The sequence below is a fragment of the Pelophylax lessonae genome, assembly GCF_965119305.1.
Source record: "Pelophylax lessonae genome assembly, chromosome: 9".
In the NCBI taxonomy this organism is placed as follows: Eukaryota; Metazoa; Chordata; class Amphibia; order Anura; family Ranidae; genus Pelophylax; species Pelophylax lessonae.
The window spans coordinates 251,942,623-251,957,153 of NC_138776.1; the positions used below are offsets into that span (position 1 = coordinate 251,942,623).

At 47.1% G+C, this 14,531-nt stretch overlaps 2 protein-coding genes across 2 annotated transcripts in view; both read left to right on the plus strand.

The window, feature by feature from the left end:
- The window catches only part of LOC309562836 (uncharacterized protein), a 141,599-nt gene extending 138,438 nt beyond the window's left edge, over positions 1-3,161 (plus strand). The window contains exon 2 of the mRNA XM_082267151.1: positions 2,013-3,161. Within this exon, the coding sequence (XP_082123277.1) occupies positions 2,105-3,034 (930 nt within the window). The 5' untranslated portion in view covers positions 2,013-2,104 and the 3' untranslated portion in view covers positions 3,035-3,161. The remainder of the gene's footprint in view (positions 1-2,012) is intronic.
- LOC309564368 (uncharacterized protein) overlaps positions 1-14,531 on the plus strand; it is a 770,106-nt gene that overhangs the window by 146,060 nt on the left and 609,515 nt on the right. The gene's annotated exons all lie outside the window — the stretch shown is intronic.

Below are 14,531 nucleotides of genomic sequence, written 5' to 3' on the forward strand. Positions count from 1 at the left end.
GGGCGGATCTCCACACTCGATTCCCCGATGATCGGGGAAGAGCAGCGGCGATCGCTGCTGCTCCTCCCCTGGCCCGACTCCCGCTGTGACTGAATACAGCGGGAGCGGGCCTCCAGCGGCGCACGCGCCGAGAAAGGGGAGTGTCTGGCGACGTAGGTCTACGTCGCCAGACGATAACTAACCACTTTGCTGCAGTAGAGCTCTAGTGAGCAGTGGCAAAGTGGTTAAACTTACATTGTCCTTTGGAATTTGGGGGCACCATAAGGAGATGAGTCCACATGTCTCTAGGCAGCCATCAGCAGGGGGAGGGGGGGATGGAGACCGAAGCAATTTTTCCAGATATGCAATAAAAAAGAAAACAACAAGGCACCTCTAAGTGTGGACTGCAGACAATTTATTATACATAACACATAGTGAAACACTCACATAATCCATGAGTTCATGAGCCTGAAATTGGGGGGTAAAGAGTCCCTCTGTGGCGTCCTGGGCAGTGAAGTTCCTGTGCTTGCAGCAGATCTGGTGGTCCGTTATCTTCGTGCTTCCTCCGTGTGTATGCTGGCCGGCTTCCGAGGGAGCGGGGATGAAAACGAGGGCTGAACCGCACTGTGAACCGCAACCCCTGCGCCAGTGACGTCATAGACTTGTGACGCGTTTCGGAGCACACGCACAGAGGAAGCAGGAAGATAATGGACCAATAGATCTGCTGCAAGCACAGAAACTTCACTGCCCAGGAAGCCACAGAGGGACTCTTTAACCCCCAATTTCAGGCTCATGAACTCAAGGATTATGTGAGTGTTTCACTATGTGTTATGTATAATAAATTGTCTGCAGTCTACACTTAGAGGTGCCTTGTTGTTTTCTTTTTTAGAGAAGGGACTGTAAAGCCGGCCATAGATGGATCTAATCTCAGCCGCTTAAGCAGAGTCCGCCCGAGATTTGACTGCGCATGACTGAGTCACACTGCACCTTGTGAATGGTTCTGTAGTGTTCTGGGACCTGTGATGTGTCTCAAAAGACTGCAGGGGAAGGAGGAGGGGTCAAACTTCTGGCTCATGATCGCCGCTGTGATCTGAGCCGGTGTAGCGTGAAAATCGATCTCCCAGAGAGATGCGGTCTCCCTACCGCAAGTGCGCATGCGCAGGATTTCCTCCGAACAAGTCGAGCGCCGATCCCAAAATACCTTGCTATGATTAACCCATAATGAGACCATGGCTGCAGAGGGGCGGAGATGACGGGGAGATGCACTTCTCTGGCAAAACCTACGGAGCGAGTTACAGCGGGCAGAGGCAGATCGGTTTTCATGCAAACTATGGAGAAGATTACAGCGGGCAGAGGCAGATCGGTTTTCATGCTACGGATCTGCGGTGTGGAGTACGGGGAGATGCACTGCTCTGGCTGAACCTGCTTGGCTACATTTCCATGGAGGGTCCTGCAAACGTCAGGAGTTGGGGGTTGCCGATGTGCTATGAAAACCGATCTGCCTCTGCCCGCTGTTACTCGCTCCGTAGGTTTTGCCAGAGAAGTGCATCTCCCCGTCATCTCCGCCCCTCTGCAGCCATCGTCTGATTATGGGTTAATCATAGCAAGGTATTTTGGGATCGGCGCTCGACTTGTTCGGAGGAAATCCTGCGCATTTGCGGTAGAGAGACCTCATCTCTCATCGATTTTCACGCTACACCGGAAGTGGGAGCGGGTACCTGTCAAAACCAGGTACCAGCGCCCCCCCCCAAAAATTCCCAATGTGGCAGTGGATGGGGGGAGTGTGCAAACAAGAAGAACTTCCAACTTTGGGTGGAGCTCCGCTTTAAGGACACAGGGTTGTGCTGTTTGGCAGAGCTGTGTAAATCTCAGGGCTGGATGGGCAGAAATAAATCCTTTAGCAGGTTAAACATCTCCCATGTATTTATTTACCTGTTTGCCTTGCTATTCGTCTTTGTTAGATCTCCAGCTTGCTCACATCATTTCAGTCTATAAAAAAACCCTTCTATCTCCTTGTATCTTTATTCCCCCAGGAGGTCAATACGGAAAAGGCGGTACCAAGAGACGTGCTGTTATTGTTCCCTATGATGATGACATCACATCCAATTCTTCAGAAGAAAGCCCCATGATTCCAAATCTCCATCCAGCACCTCCCAGTGCAGATCTGTCATCCGACACGCCTACTCATGGGGAGAGTTTTCCCGAACATATGTGTGGTGTGACCCATCACATACCACAAGAAGGGGAGATGTTTCTGTGTCCTGAGCATGGAACATATTTTTCCTCTGACTCACGTCTTCTCAGACATCGACAGATAGAACATAAAGAGGAGAAGCCGTATTCGTGCTCTGAATGTAAGACGCTCCATAGGGGAGAGCGGATGTTCTCCTGCTCCGAATGCGGGAGGTCTGTTGCCACAAAATTCACTCTGGACGCGCACCAGAGGATCCACACTGGTGAGAAACCCTTCTCGTGTTCTGAATGCGGAAGATGTTTCATGCAGAACTCGACTCTCGTGAAACACCTTCGAACCCACACAGGACTGAAGCCATACTCCTGTTCTGGCTGCGGGAGGTGCTTCTCACAGAAGACACATCTCGTTCTCCACCAGAGGACTCATACTGGAGAAAAACCATATTCGTGTCTGGAGTGCGGCAAGTCCTTTTCGCAGAAGCCATCGCTCGTTCTTCACCAGAGGACTCATACAGGGGAGAAACCATATTTATGTCCGGAGTGTGGAAGGGGCTTTTCGCAGAAGAGGTCGCTCATTCAGCACCAGAGAACTCATACAGGGGAGAAGCCGTATGCGTGTCCAGAGTGTGGCAAGTGCTTTTCACACAAGATCTCCCTCATTCTCCACCAGAGGAGACATGTTGAAAAGCCATACTCATGTCACAGGTGTGGGAAAGGTTTTACTAATGATGTGGATCTCGCTAATCACAATAGAATTCATAGCAGGGATTGGATGTATTCATGTTCTGAATGCGGGAGAGGTTTTACCCATAAATCAGGTCTGGTTAGACACAAGAAGTTGCACATGGACAATCCACCATAGTCCAGATGTAATAAGAGTTTTCAGATTAATCCTTCATTATCTCACACCTCCCAAGTGTTAAAGAACACGATGGACGTGGGTCTCAAGATATGACATTGGTTACAAAAGTTGGATCACAATTATTTAAGCGCAGTAGCGATGTCTTACATATGGAGACTGGAATAAGATTAAAGTGGTAGTAAACTCTCCTGCCCAACCTTGTGATAACCACTTCAGCCCCTGCAATTTCTCTTTGTTTACGTGTAACAATCAGTATTTTTTGCTAGAAAATGTCTTAGAACCACCAAACATTATATATTTATAAAGCAGACGCCTTAGAGAATAAATTGGTGGGTTTTGCAATTTTTTTGTCACGCGGTATTTGCGCATCGGTTTTTCAGACTCGGTAATGGGGAAAAAAAATGCTTTTTTGAATTTGAATGCAAAAAAAAAAAACGCAATACATAACCATTTTTTGTAAAATATAAAAGATGATGTTACGCTGAGTAAATATATATCAAACATGTCATGCTTTAAAATTGCACACACCCGCGACAAACAACGTAAATTTTACTATCCATAGGTGACATTTTAAAAGCCTTTACAGGTTACCACTTTAGATTTACAGAGGAGTTCTAGAATTACTTCCCATGATCTGACATGTGCATTGATACCTCGCATGTGTTGGACAATCGCTGTTTACGCACATGCGGGACTGACACGTGAGCTTCCCTTTGCGCAGGAGCACTGGGAGACGGAGGCACTTTAAATTATTATTTTTTTTAATTAATAATTATTTTTTTTTTTTAAAACTGTTGCTTTCATTTTTTTTTATTTTTTTGGGATCACTTTTATTGCAAATGTAAACATCAACAGCTTCTCTGTGAAAGGTACTCTTTATGGAGGGATCTGGGGTTTAAAAAGACCCCAAATCCCTCCTCTGCACTTAAAAGCATTCAAAGCGCCAATAGATCGTTTTTTGAATGCTTTTAATTTTTTGAAAATGGTGCCGATGACATCCGGGTGAAAACCAGAAGTGATGTCAGTTCATCGCTTCCGGGTTACCTTTATGGAGATCCGATCAAAGCCGAACCTGGCTTTGTTTGGGTGTCCGGACAGCCCATGAATGTACCGGCTGGTTGCTTAGGTCTCCCGGTGGGACAGGAGAACCCAAGCGAGCTGCTGAAGGCAGCAGGAGGAGGGGGGCGGGGCATCCCTTCCTGCTGCTTTGAGCAGCAATCGAGAAGCTAGTTAGCCATTTTGATTGCAAGTGAGCCGACTGCTGGCTCTAAAAATGCTATAATAATGTCATTGAGCAAAAGCATTTTGCTCTTGACTGACAGCACACTTAGTCTATTTATACAGGTGCCGCGCCTTTGTCATTATCATTGTATTGCAATCCCACGAGAGTGCTGACCAGTCATAAGTTCCTGAAACACCACATGTGACTAACTACGTCACAAGGGGTGTGCACAATCACATTCAGCACAGGGAGCGGGGAGGACCACAGATTTACATGTGTGTGTTCTGATTGGCTATGCGGGGCTACATTCTAACAAAAATGTAGCGCTAAAAAATAAAAGTGGCTACAAAAATACCATAAGGCCCCTTTCACACTTGTGCGACCTAAAGGTTGCGCGATGTTACTGCGATTTTGCCTGGACTTGAAACAATGCCTAAGCCTATGTCTATGGACCTCAAAAGGCATTAAAAGCAGACCAAAGTAGTGCAGTAACTACTTTAAAGTCATTGCGACTTGAAGTCACACAGATATGAATGGTACTCATTGGAAATCATAGAGTACGACTTGCAGTCCCAAGTCGCAGAACAAATCGCACAAGTTTGAAAGGGGCCTTAACTGAAGTTTGTTAGAACAACAAAAATAAACAGTTCATATTGTTATGGGCGTATAACATATAAAAGTGCTTGGAAACACCGGTAGTGCCAATCCTTCACCAATGGTAGAAATACACACTCACCAGAGGGATATGCTGTCTAAATATTGGCCACTATAGACAAACAAACAGACAGCTCCTGATGATGCACATTTGCGTGAAATGTACGTAGGGCTACACTGTGAAGGGCTTAAGGTCGTTCTGCCATTGTCTGCAGGTTTGGCGGCCCCTTATGTACGTATGTTTGAAAGCGCCATTTGTTTTTATACTGGATGTTTTTAATGTATATTTGGGAATATTAAAATTCTACACTATAAGCAAATATATTGTTTTTGGTTGGTGACTCCATGCTGACAAATCTGGTACTATCCCCTGGTGGAGTGGAATAGAGCAGTCTGGTCCTGCCATCTGTGGAGCGAGAGTGGTGATGGTGGATGCCATTTACACAAAGTGCTTATTGCTGTTCAGGTAGTAGACAGCATATACCTCTGGTGAGTGTGTAGTTCTACCATTGGTGAAGGATTGGCAGTACCGGTGTTTCCAAGCGTTGAGTGAAGGCTGCAGTGGGGCACTTTTATATGTTTTACACCCATAACAATATGCACTTGGGGGCTAAGAATTTGCATGCATCATACATACTAGGGGGAGTAGAACTGGGGGAATCCATAGCGGAGAAGGATCTGGGTGTTCTGGTAGATCCTAAGCTTAATAATAGCATGCAATGCCAAGCCGCCATTACCAAAGCAAGCAAAGTCCTTTCTTGTATTCATGGCCTGAGTCATGGAGTCAGCGGAGTCATGGCCTGAAAAAAAAATTTAGATAAAAATACCCCCGGGACAGTCAGGGCTAGTGCATTTCAGCAACGATAGCCTCTGAACTGTCCCCGGTTTCACTTACCTTTTAGAAGAAATACTTACCTTGAAAATGTCTTGTCCAGCGCTGCCATCTCAGGTGTGGGCAGCTGAAGCCGGAGCGTCCTCTTCGGTGTCCTCTTCAGTGACGTCGGAGTCCCAGAATGCCCTGCACTGACCCTGCTCGTCACTTCCGGTGCAGGCGCGTCATCCCTGCACAGCTTCTGGGCATGCCCAGAAGCTGTTTAGCAGGGAATGACGCGCCTGCACCGGAAGTGACGAGCGGGGCCGGTGCAGGCGCATTGATTCCTGGGAGCAATGAAGCTCGGCTCCCAGGAGTCAATGCAAGCAGGAAGTCACGGCGCGGGCCGCGGCGGCAGAGGGAGGAAGTGGAAGAAAGGTGAGTATATTTTCTTTAAAAACAAGGTAAGTAAACCAAAATAAATTGTGATTATCCAATTCTTTTTTAGGTTACTTACAGCAAGCGGATGGCAAAATTTTGTTTTGAGGCTGGAACTCCGCTTTAACAAAGCTACGGACTCCAGAGAGAGAGATATCATTTTGCCCCTGTACAAATTATTAGTTAGACCTCATCTGGAATATGCAGTTCAGTTTTTGGGCACCAGTTCTCAGAAAGGATATCAGGGAACTGGAGAAAGTGCAGAGAAGGGCAACCAAACTGATAAGAGGCATGGAGGAGCTCAGCTATGAGGAGAGATTAGAGGAACTGAATTTATTCTCTCTTGAGAAGAAGAGATTAAGAGGGGATATGATCACCATGTATAAATACATAAGGGGTCCATATAGTGAACTTGGTGTTGAGTTATTCACTTTAAGGTCATCACAGAGGACAAGGGGGCACTCTTTACGTCTAGAGAAAAACAGATTTTGTCTCCAAATACGGAAAGGTTTCTTCACAGTAAGAGCTGTGAAAATGTGGAATAGACTCCCTCCAGAGGTGGTTCTGGCCAGCTCACTAGATTGCTTTAAAAAAGGCCTGGATTCTTCCCTAGGTGTAAATAATATAAATGGGTACTAATATTTATAAGTAAAGTTGATCCAGGGAATATCCGATTGCCTCTCGGGGGGTCAGGAAGGAATCTTTTTCCCCTTGCTGTAGCAAATTGGATCATGCTTTGCTGGGGTTTTTCCGCCTTCCTCTGGATCAACTGCGGGTATAGGATTGTGTATATGGGATTGTATGGTTGGGTTTTCTTGAGCCAGATGGACTTGTGTCTTTTTTCAACCTGACTAACTATGTAACTGTTTACTTTTGTTGTTCTGACAAACTTCAGTTTATGGTCACATTTTTGTGGACACTTTTATTATTTTAGCGCTGCATTTTTGATATTCTTGGTTATTGGTGTTCTATACTGTACATCTACACTTACTGCACGCGGCTGTTTACATTTCACTGAAAGAGCGCTGACTTTATTTTTCTATTTTCACTATGTGGGACATATTACCCTTTTAACAAGCCCACTGCCTGACGTACCCTTTTCTACAAATTTTATTATTTTTTTCCCCTTATATTTTTATGTGGGACTAAGGCACCATGGTAACTTTTAATGAAACTGAGGCTTGGTTTACTTGAAATGCGCATGCCTGAGATTGCCACAGTGACGGGAGAAAGGGTGGAAGTACTGGCGGGGATGGGGTCGGGAGATTGCCTCCAAGATGGCGCCTTCTTCGGCAGAAAGGGAGCAATATAATAATAAAGCTACAGAAATAGTTAAGACACAGATATGATGTTCCAGCATCTATAAATGCATTATATAGTGATATTAGGCTTCCTGTGGATTATTTGTAATGACTTTACTACCGCTTTAAACATCCAAAGGCCTTTTCCCAAGCATAATAAAATAACGTATTATTATTATTATTAATATTATTATACAGGATTTATATAGCACCAACAGTTTGCACAGCACTTTACAAAATGAAGGCAGACATTACAGTTACAATACAATTTGGTAAAAGAGGACTCAGGGCCCTGCTCGTTAGAGCTTACAATCTAAGTTGTAAACCCTTACGTATACAGTACCCAGTGAAGTGACAGGCCTCAGGTGATACACAGAAATGTAACAAATTCTCCTGTTTATCTGTGGTATTTTTTTCCCTACATCTGTTCAACGTGCATCATTTATAAAGCTTCTCAGAGCTGTCAGAAAAAAAGCTGAAATTACACTCTGCAGAGCTCAATGAGGAGAGATCTGACAGCTGATTGGAGGGAAGGGACACCCCTCCCTCACACAGGAACAGAGCTGAGGCTGTCAGTCACAGGCCGCCTGCTGGAGCCCCCCCCCCCCCATCACCTTTGTTCTTTTGGTGTCAGAAAAACTTGTCAGAAGTGATAGCAGTGGAGTGAAGCAGCAGACAGAAATGACACTTAGTGCTCTGGATTGAGACAGGTATACACTATAGAGGAATACACTTTGTTCATATTTCCTGTCTGAGATTTACAACCACTTTAAAGCTGGACTCCAGCAGCTAAAAAAAAAAAGTTGTGTATTCATTTGAAAATAAAGATTGTTTTTTATATATAAAACTAGTATAAGTATCTGATTCTGTTTTCATATCATCCCTGTTATCCTTGCGCACTCAGGAAAAGAGAGGGAGCAGCATTGTTACATGCTGACGGGGAGAGAGCAGAGTGAGCACATCATCATGCATTTGTTCCCCTAACACACAGGTGTCAAACACAAGGCCCGCGGGCCGAATCCGGCCCTCCAGGCCATTTCATGTGGCCCTTGCACCTCTCCTGCAGCTGCTCCATCATCCTCATCTTTGCCCCCACCTTGTCTCAGCAGATGGTAGCAGAGAGGACAGAGCTCCTCTGCCAGATCCCGTTCTTCCCCCTGCAGCTGCAGAGAGATCCCCCCCAAACTTAGCAGTTGGCAGCAGAGAGGAGGATACAACTCCTCCTACAGATCCTGCACCTCTCTGTGGAGCCCCTCCTCTCCGCCTCAATTGGTCTCAGCATTCAGCAGACTCCAGCCCTCCTCCAGACCCTGCAGTTGCTGCTTCCCAGCTCTGCCTCTAGCTTCTTCCCTGCAGCAGCACATGGTAAAGGGGATGCACTGTGATGTAAGGGAGGGTGGGGACTTCTGATAGTGGTGGGCTACAGATAGAAGCGGCTCTCTGAGGGCGACCGTAATGCTGATGCGGCCCGCGATGAAATGGAGTTTGACACCCCTGCCCTAACACATCAATTGGCCATTGAGAGTGAATGCACCCGCTGCTTCTGGGTAAGGAGCATGATTGGCCCAATGTTGTCACAAAGGAGCAGGAGGACCCTCAGCCTTGTGAGGCTTAATGCAATGAAATGTAGAAGCAGGTTGGAGCATTAGTGCCCCATTGTTGGTGTCCGTAGAGCAATAATTCCCCATCATTGGTGTCAGTTGGAGGAATAGTGCCCTATCGGTGTCCGTTGGAGGAAAAGTGCCCTATCGGTGTCCGTTGGAGGAATAGTGCCCCATCATTGGTATCAGTGAGAGGAGTAGTGTCCCATCATTGGTATCAGTTGGAGGAATAGTGCCCCATCCTTGATGTTAATGGAAGAAGTTCTGCCCCATTGTTGGTGTGACTCATTCCATGTGACAGTGTTGATGTTCGGTGATTGGCCCAATGTTGTCACAAGGGGCAAGGAGAACCCTCATCCTTGTGAGGCATAATGCAATGAAATGAAGAAGCAGGATGGAGGATTAGTGCCCCATTGTTGGTGTCCGTAGAGTAATACTTCCCCATCATTTGTATCAGTGGGAGGAATAGTGCCCCATCATTGGTGTCAGTTGGAGGAATAGTGTCCCATCGTTGGTGTCCATTTGGAGGAATAGTGCCCCATCATTGGTGTCAATGGAAGAAGTTCTGCCCCATTGTTGGTGTCAGTGGGAGAAATTCTGCCCCATTGTTGGTGTGACTCATTCCATGTGACAGTCTTGATGTTCGGTGATTGGCCCAATGTTTTCACAAGGGCCAAGGAGAACCCTTATCCCTGTGAGGCATAATGCAATGAAATGAAGATGCAGGAGGGAGGATTAGTGCCCCATTGTTGGTGTCTGTAGAGCAATACTTCCCCATCATTGATGTCAGTTGGAGAAATAGTGCCCCATCATTGGTGTCAGTTGGAGAAATAGTGCCCCATCGTTGGTGTCAGTTGGAGGAATAGTGTCCCATCATTGGTGTCAGTTGGAGGAATAGTGTCCCATCGTTGGTGTCTGTTGGAGGAATAGTGTTCCATCATTGGTGCCAGTTGGAGGAATTGTGCCCCATCATTGGTGTCCATTGAAGGAATAGTGCTCCATCGTTGGTGTCAGTTGGAGGAATAGCGCCCCATCCTTGGTGTCATTGGAAGAAGTTTTGCCCCATTGTTGGTGTCAGTGGGAGAAATTCTGCCCCATTGTTGGTGTGACTCATTCCATGTGACAGTGTTGATGTTTGGTGATTGGCTCAATGTTGTCACAAGGGGCCAGGAGAACTCTCATCCTTGTGAGGCTTAATGCAATGAAATGTAGAAGCAGGTTGCAGGGAGGAGAGGGGAGATCAAGGGGAAGGACTATGCCGCAGTGCGAGGCTGTGGATAGATGGGTAAGCGGTAGGGTGACCACATTTCCAAACTGTCATTCAGGGACCCCCCTCCCCCAGACAACACATGTTGCACTTTGTAGCATCTTCCAAGGTGCCCTGTAACACTGGCTGCAATCCATGGCTGCTTCCAAAGCCAGCGCCTGTCTCCAGCTCCCATGACTTGCCCGAGGCAGGCACTGGCTAGAAAAACGCAGAGGGAAGGTGACATGTGCCAGTTTTGCATTCCTCTAGCTCAGGGCTCTCCAAACTTTTAAACAAAGGGCCAGTTTATGGTCTTCTTTAGACCTTAGGGGGGCCGAACTAGGACCAGCAGGAGTAGAAAATGTCCTGGCATCCAGTGGGAGTGAACAATGCCCCATCATTGGTGTTAGTTGGAGAATTAGTGCCCCATTGTTGGTGTCCGTTGGAGGAATACATCCCCATCGTTGGTGACAATTGGAGGAATAGTGCTCCATCGTTGGTGTCAGTTGGAGGAATAGTGCCCCATTGTTGGTGTCAGTGGGAGAAATTCTGCCCCATTGTTGGTGTCAGTGGGAGAAATTCTGTCCCATTGTTGGTGTGACTCATTCCATGTGACAGTGTTGATGTTTGATAACTGGCCCAATGTTGTCACAAGGGGGCATCCTTGTGAGACTTAATGCAGTGAAATGTGGAAGCAGGTTGCAGTGAGGAGAGGGGGGGTCAAGGGGAAGGACTATGCCGTAGTGTCAGACTGTGGATAAATGGGTAAGAGGTAGGGTGACCACATTTTCAAACTACCATTTAGGTAGGAGTCTACCCTTCGGGGTGGCACTACATATATATAAAAAGTAAATATACTGATCAGCTATAACATAATGACCACCCACCATAACCTGTTGAGGCATGGATTTCACTAGACCTCTAAAGGTATGCTGTGGTATCTGGCACCAAGCCGTCAGTAGCAGATCCTTTAAGTTGCGGGTAGGGCATGTTTTTCCAGCACATCCCACAAATGCTTGACTGGACTGAGATCCAGAGAATCTGACAATCATTTAAACCATTCTTGAATTAATCAGACCAGACCACCTTCTTCCATTGCTTCTTTGTACAGTTCTGATGCTCATGCGCCCAATGTAGATGCTTTTGGCTGTGGATATGGGTTACTATGGGCACCCTGACTGGTCTGCAGTAGTGTTGAGTGAACAGTTCGGCCCGTGCACGAGTTCGGGCCAAACATTTACCTGTTCAACTGTTCGCCTAACATCCAAATTTGCAGGGTGTTCACCGGGTGTTCGCCCCGCTAAACACCCTGCAGTGCACTGCGTGCTGCACAGTGCATTCTGTGCCCTGATTGGGCAAAGCTTTGCCCAATTAGGGTGCAGTGTAAGCTGGTTGTCAAGGAACGGGGCCAGGAAGCTGGCCGCGGCGTCCTTAACAACTAATAAATCTCATCAGCTGTCAATGGACCTCCGAGTTCAGTTCCTCACTAGCCCTTTAGGCCCTGCGGCTGCATGGCCACTTTTACAGAGGAGGAGGCAGCTGTCCCCTCCCTCCTCGACTCCGCTCTCCAGCTGAAAGACCCCGAACACATGTGCTCTTGGCATTTATACAGTATCCCAGCATGCACCAAGGCACTTTCCTCTGCCAATCACCAGGGCTGTCCGAAAAGCCTGTGTACTCATTTGTCAGGTTTCCTCCCACTGTCCAATATGCCTCCCTATTGGACCAGTGTGAAACATTTCAGACAAACTGAGTTGCACCTGAGCACACTCAGCAGACCTCACTAGCAGATCCTGCTCTCTGATAGGCAGAGAACAATATAGATTTACCTGGCAATCTCTCTGGTAACCAGAAAGGATCCAAACTGATACTTTCTCTCAAGCACCTACCTAGGAGGGTGCTACACAATTATACATGTCTCCCAGAGCAGTACCCGGACCCCCATACCCCTTTTATGGCCAATTACTTGTATATAAGCCTTCAAAATGGGCATTTTCTATTTTTCCTGTCCATAGACTTCAAGGGACAACTTGCTGCCTTGTATATCCCACCCACTTTCAGATGCCATTGTTACAAGATAATCAATATTATTCACTTTACAGTGGTCACGATGCTATGACTGATCAGTGTGTATAATACAGTATATATATATATATATATACACTCACCGGCCACTCTAAAAGGTACATCTTGCTAGTACTGGGTTGGACCCCCCTTTTGCCTTCAGAACTGCCTTCATTCTTCATGGCATAGATACACCAAGGTGTTGGAAACATTCTTCAGAGATTTTGGTCCATAGTGACATGATAGCATCACTCAGTTGCTGCAGATTTGTCAACAGCACATCCATGATGCAAATTTCCCGTTCCACCACATCCCAAAGGTGCTCTATTAGATTGAGATCTGGTGACTGTGGATTAAGGTGACTAGATTTTTTAAAATTAAATCCGGGACATATTTTTTTTTTATTGGCAAATGGCACAGGACTACATAATACACAGAGCACTGGGTACAGGACTGCATAATACACAGAGCGCTGGGTACAGGACTGCATAATACACAGAGCACTGGGTAGAGGACTGCATGATACACAGAGCACTGGGTACAGGACTGCATAATACACAGAGCGCTGGGCACAGGACTGCATAATGCACAGAGCGCTGGGCACAGGACTGCATAATACACAGAGCGCTGAGCACAGGACTGCATAATACACAGAGCGCTGGGCACAGGACTGCATAATACACAGAGCGCTGGGCACAGGACTGCATAATAAACAGAGTGCTGGGAACAGGACTGCATAATACACAGAGCGCTGGGCACAGGACTGCATAATACACAGAGCGCTGGGCACAGGACTGCATAATAAACAGAGTGCTGGGAACAGGACTACATAATACACAGAGCGCTGAGCACAGGACTACATAATACACAGAGCGCTGGGCACAGGACTGCATAATACACAGAGCGCTGGGCACAGGACTACATGATACACAGAGCGCTGGGCACAGGACTACATGATACACAGAGAGCTGAGCACAGGACTACATAATACACAGAGCGCTGGGTACAAGACTACATAATACACAGAGCGCTGGGCACAGGACTGCCTAATACACAGAGCACTGGGTACAGGACTGCATAATACACAGAGGGCTGGGCACAGGACTGCATAATACACAGAGCACTGGGCACAGGACTGCATAATACACAGAGCGCTGGGCACAGAACTAGATAATATAAAGAGCACTGGGCACAGGACTGCATAATACACAGAGCACTGAGCACAGGACTGCACAATACACAGAGCGTTGGGCACAGGACTGCATAATAAACATAGCGCTGGGCACAGGACTGCATAATACACAGAGCGCTGGGCACAGAACTAGATAATATAAAGAGCACTGGGCACAGGACTGCATAATACACAGAGCACTGAGCACAGGACTGCATAATACACAGAGCGTTGGGTACAGGACTGCCTAATACACGGAGCGCTGGGCACAGGACTGCATAATGAACAGAGTGCTGGGAACAGGACTACATAACCAACAGAGCGCTGGCTACAGGACTGCCTAATACATGGAGCGCTGGGCACAGGACTGCCTAATACACAGAGCACTGGGCACAGGACTGCATAATACACAGAGCGCTGGGTACAAGACTGCATAATGCACAGAGCGCTGGGTACAGGACTGCATAATGCACAGAGTGCTGGGTACAGGACTGCATAATGCACAGAGCACTGAGCACAGGACTGCATAATACACAGAGCGCTGGGCACAGGACTGCATAATACACAGAGTGCTGGGAACAGGACTGCATAATACACAGAGCGCTGAGCACAGGACTGCATAATACACAGAGCGCTGAGCACAGGACTGCATAATACACAGAGCGCTGGGCACAGGACTGCATAATACACAGAGTGCTGGGAACAGGACTGCATAATACACAGAGCGCTGGGCACAGGACTGCATAATACACAGAGCGCTGGGCACAGGACTGCATAATAAACAGAGTGCTGGGAACAGGACTGCATAATACACAGAGCGCTGGGCACAGGACTGCATAATACACAGAGCGCTGGGCACAGGACTGCATAATAAACAGAGTGCTGGGAACAGGACTACATAATCAACAGAGCGCTGGCTACAGGACTGCCTAATACATGGAGCGCTGGGCACAGGACTGCCTAATACACAGAGCACTGGGCACAGGACT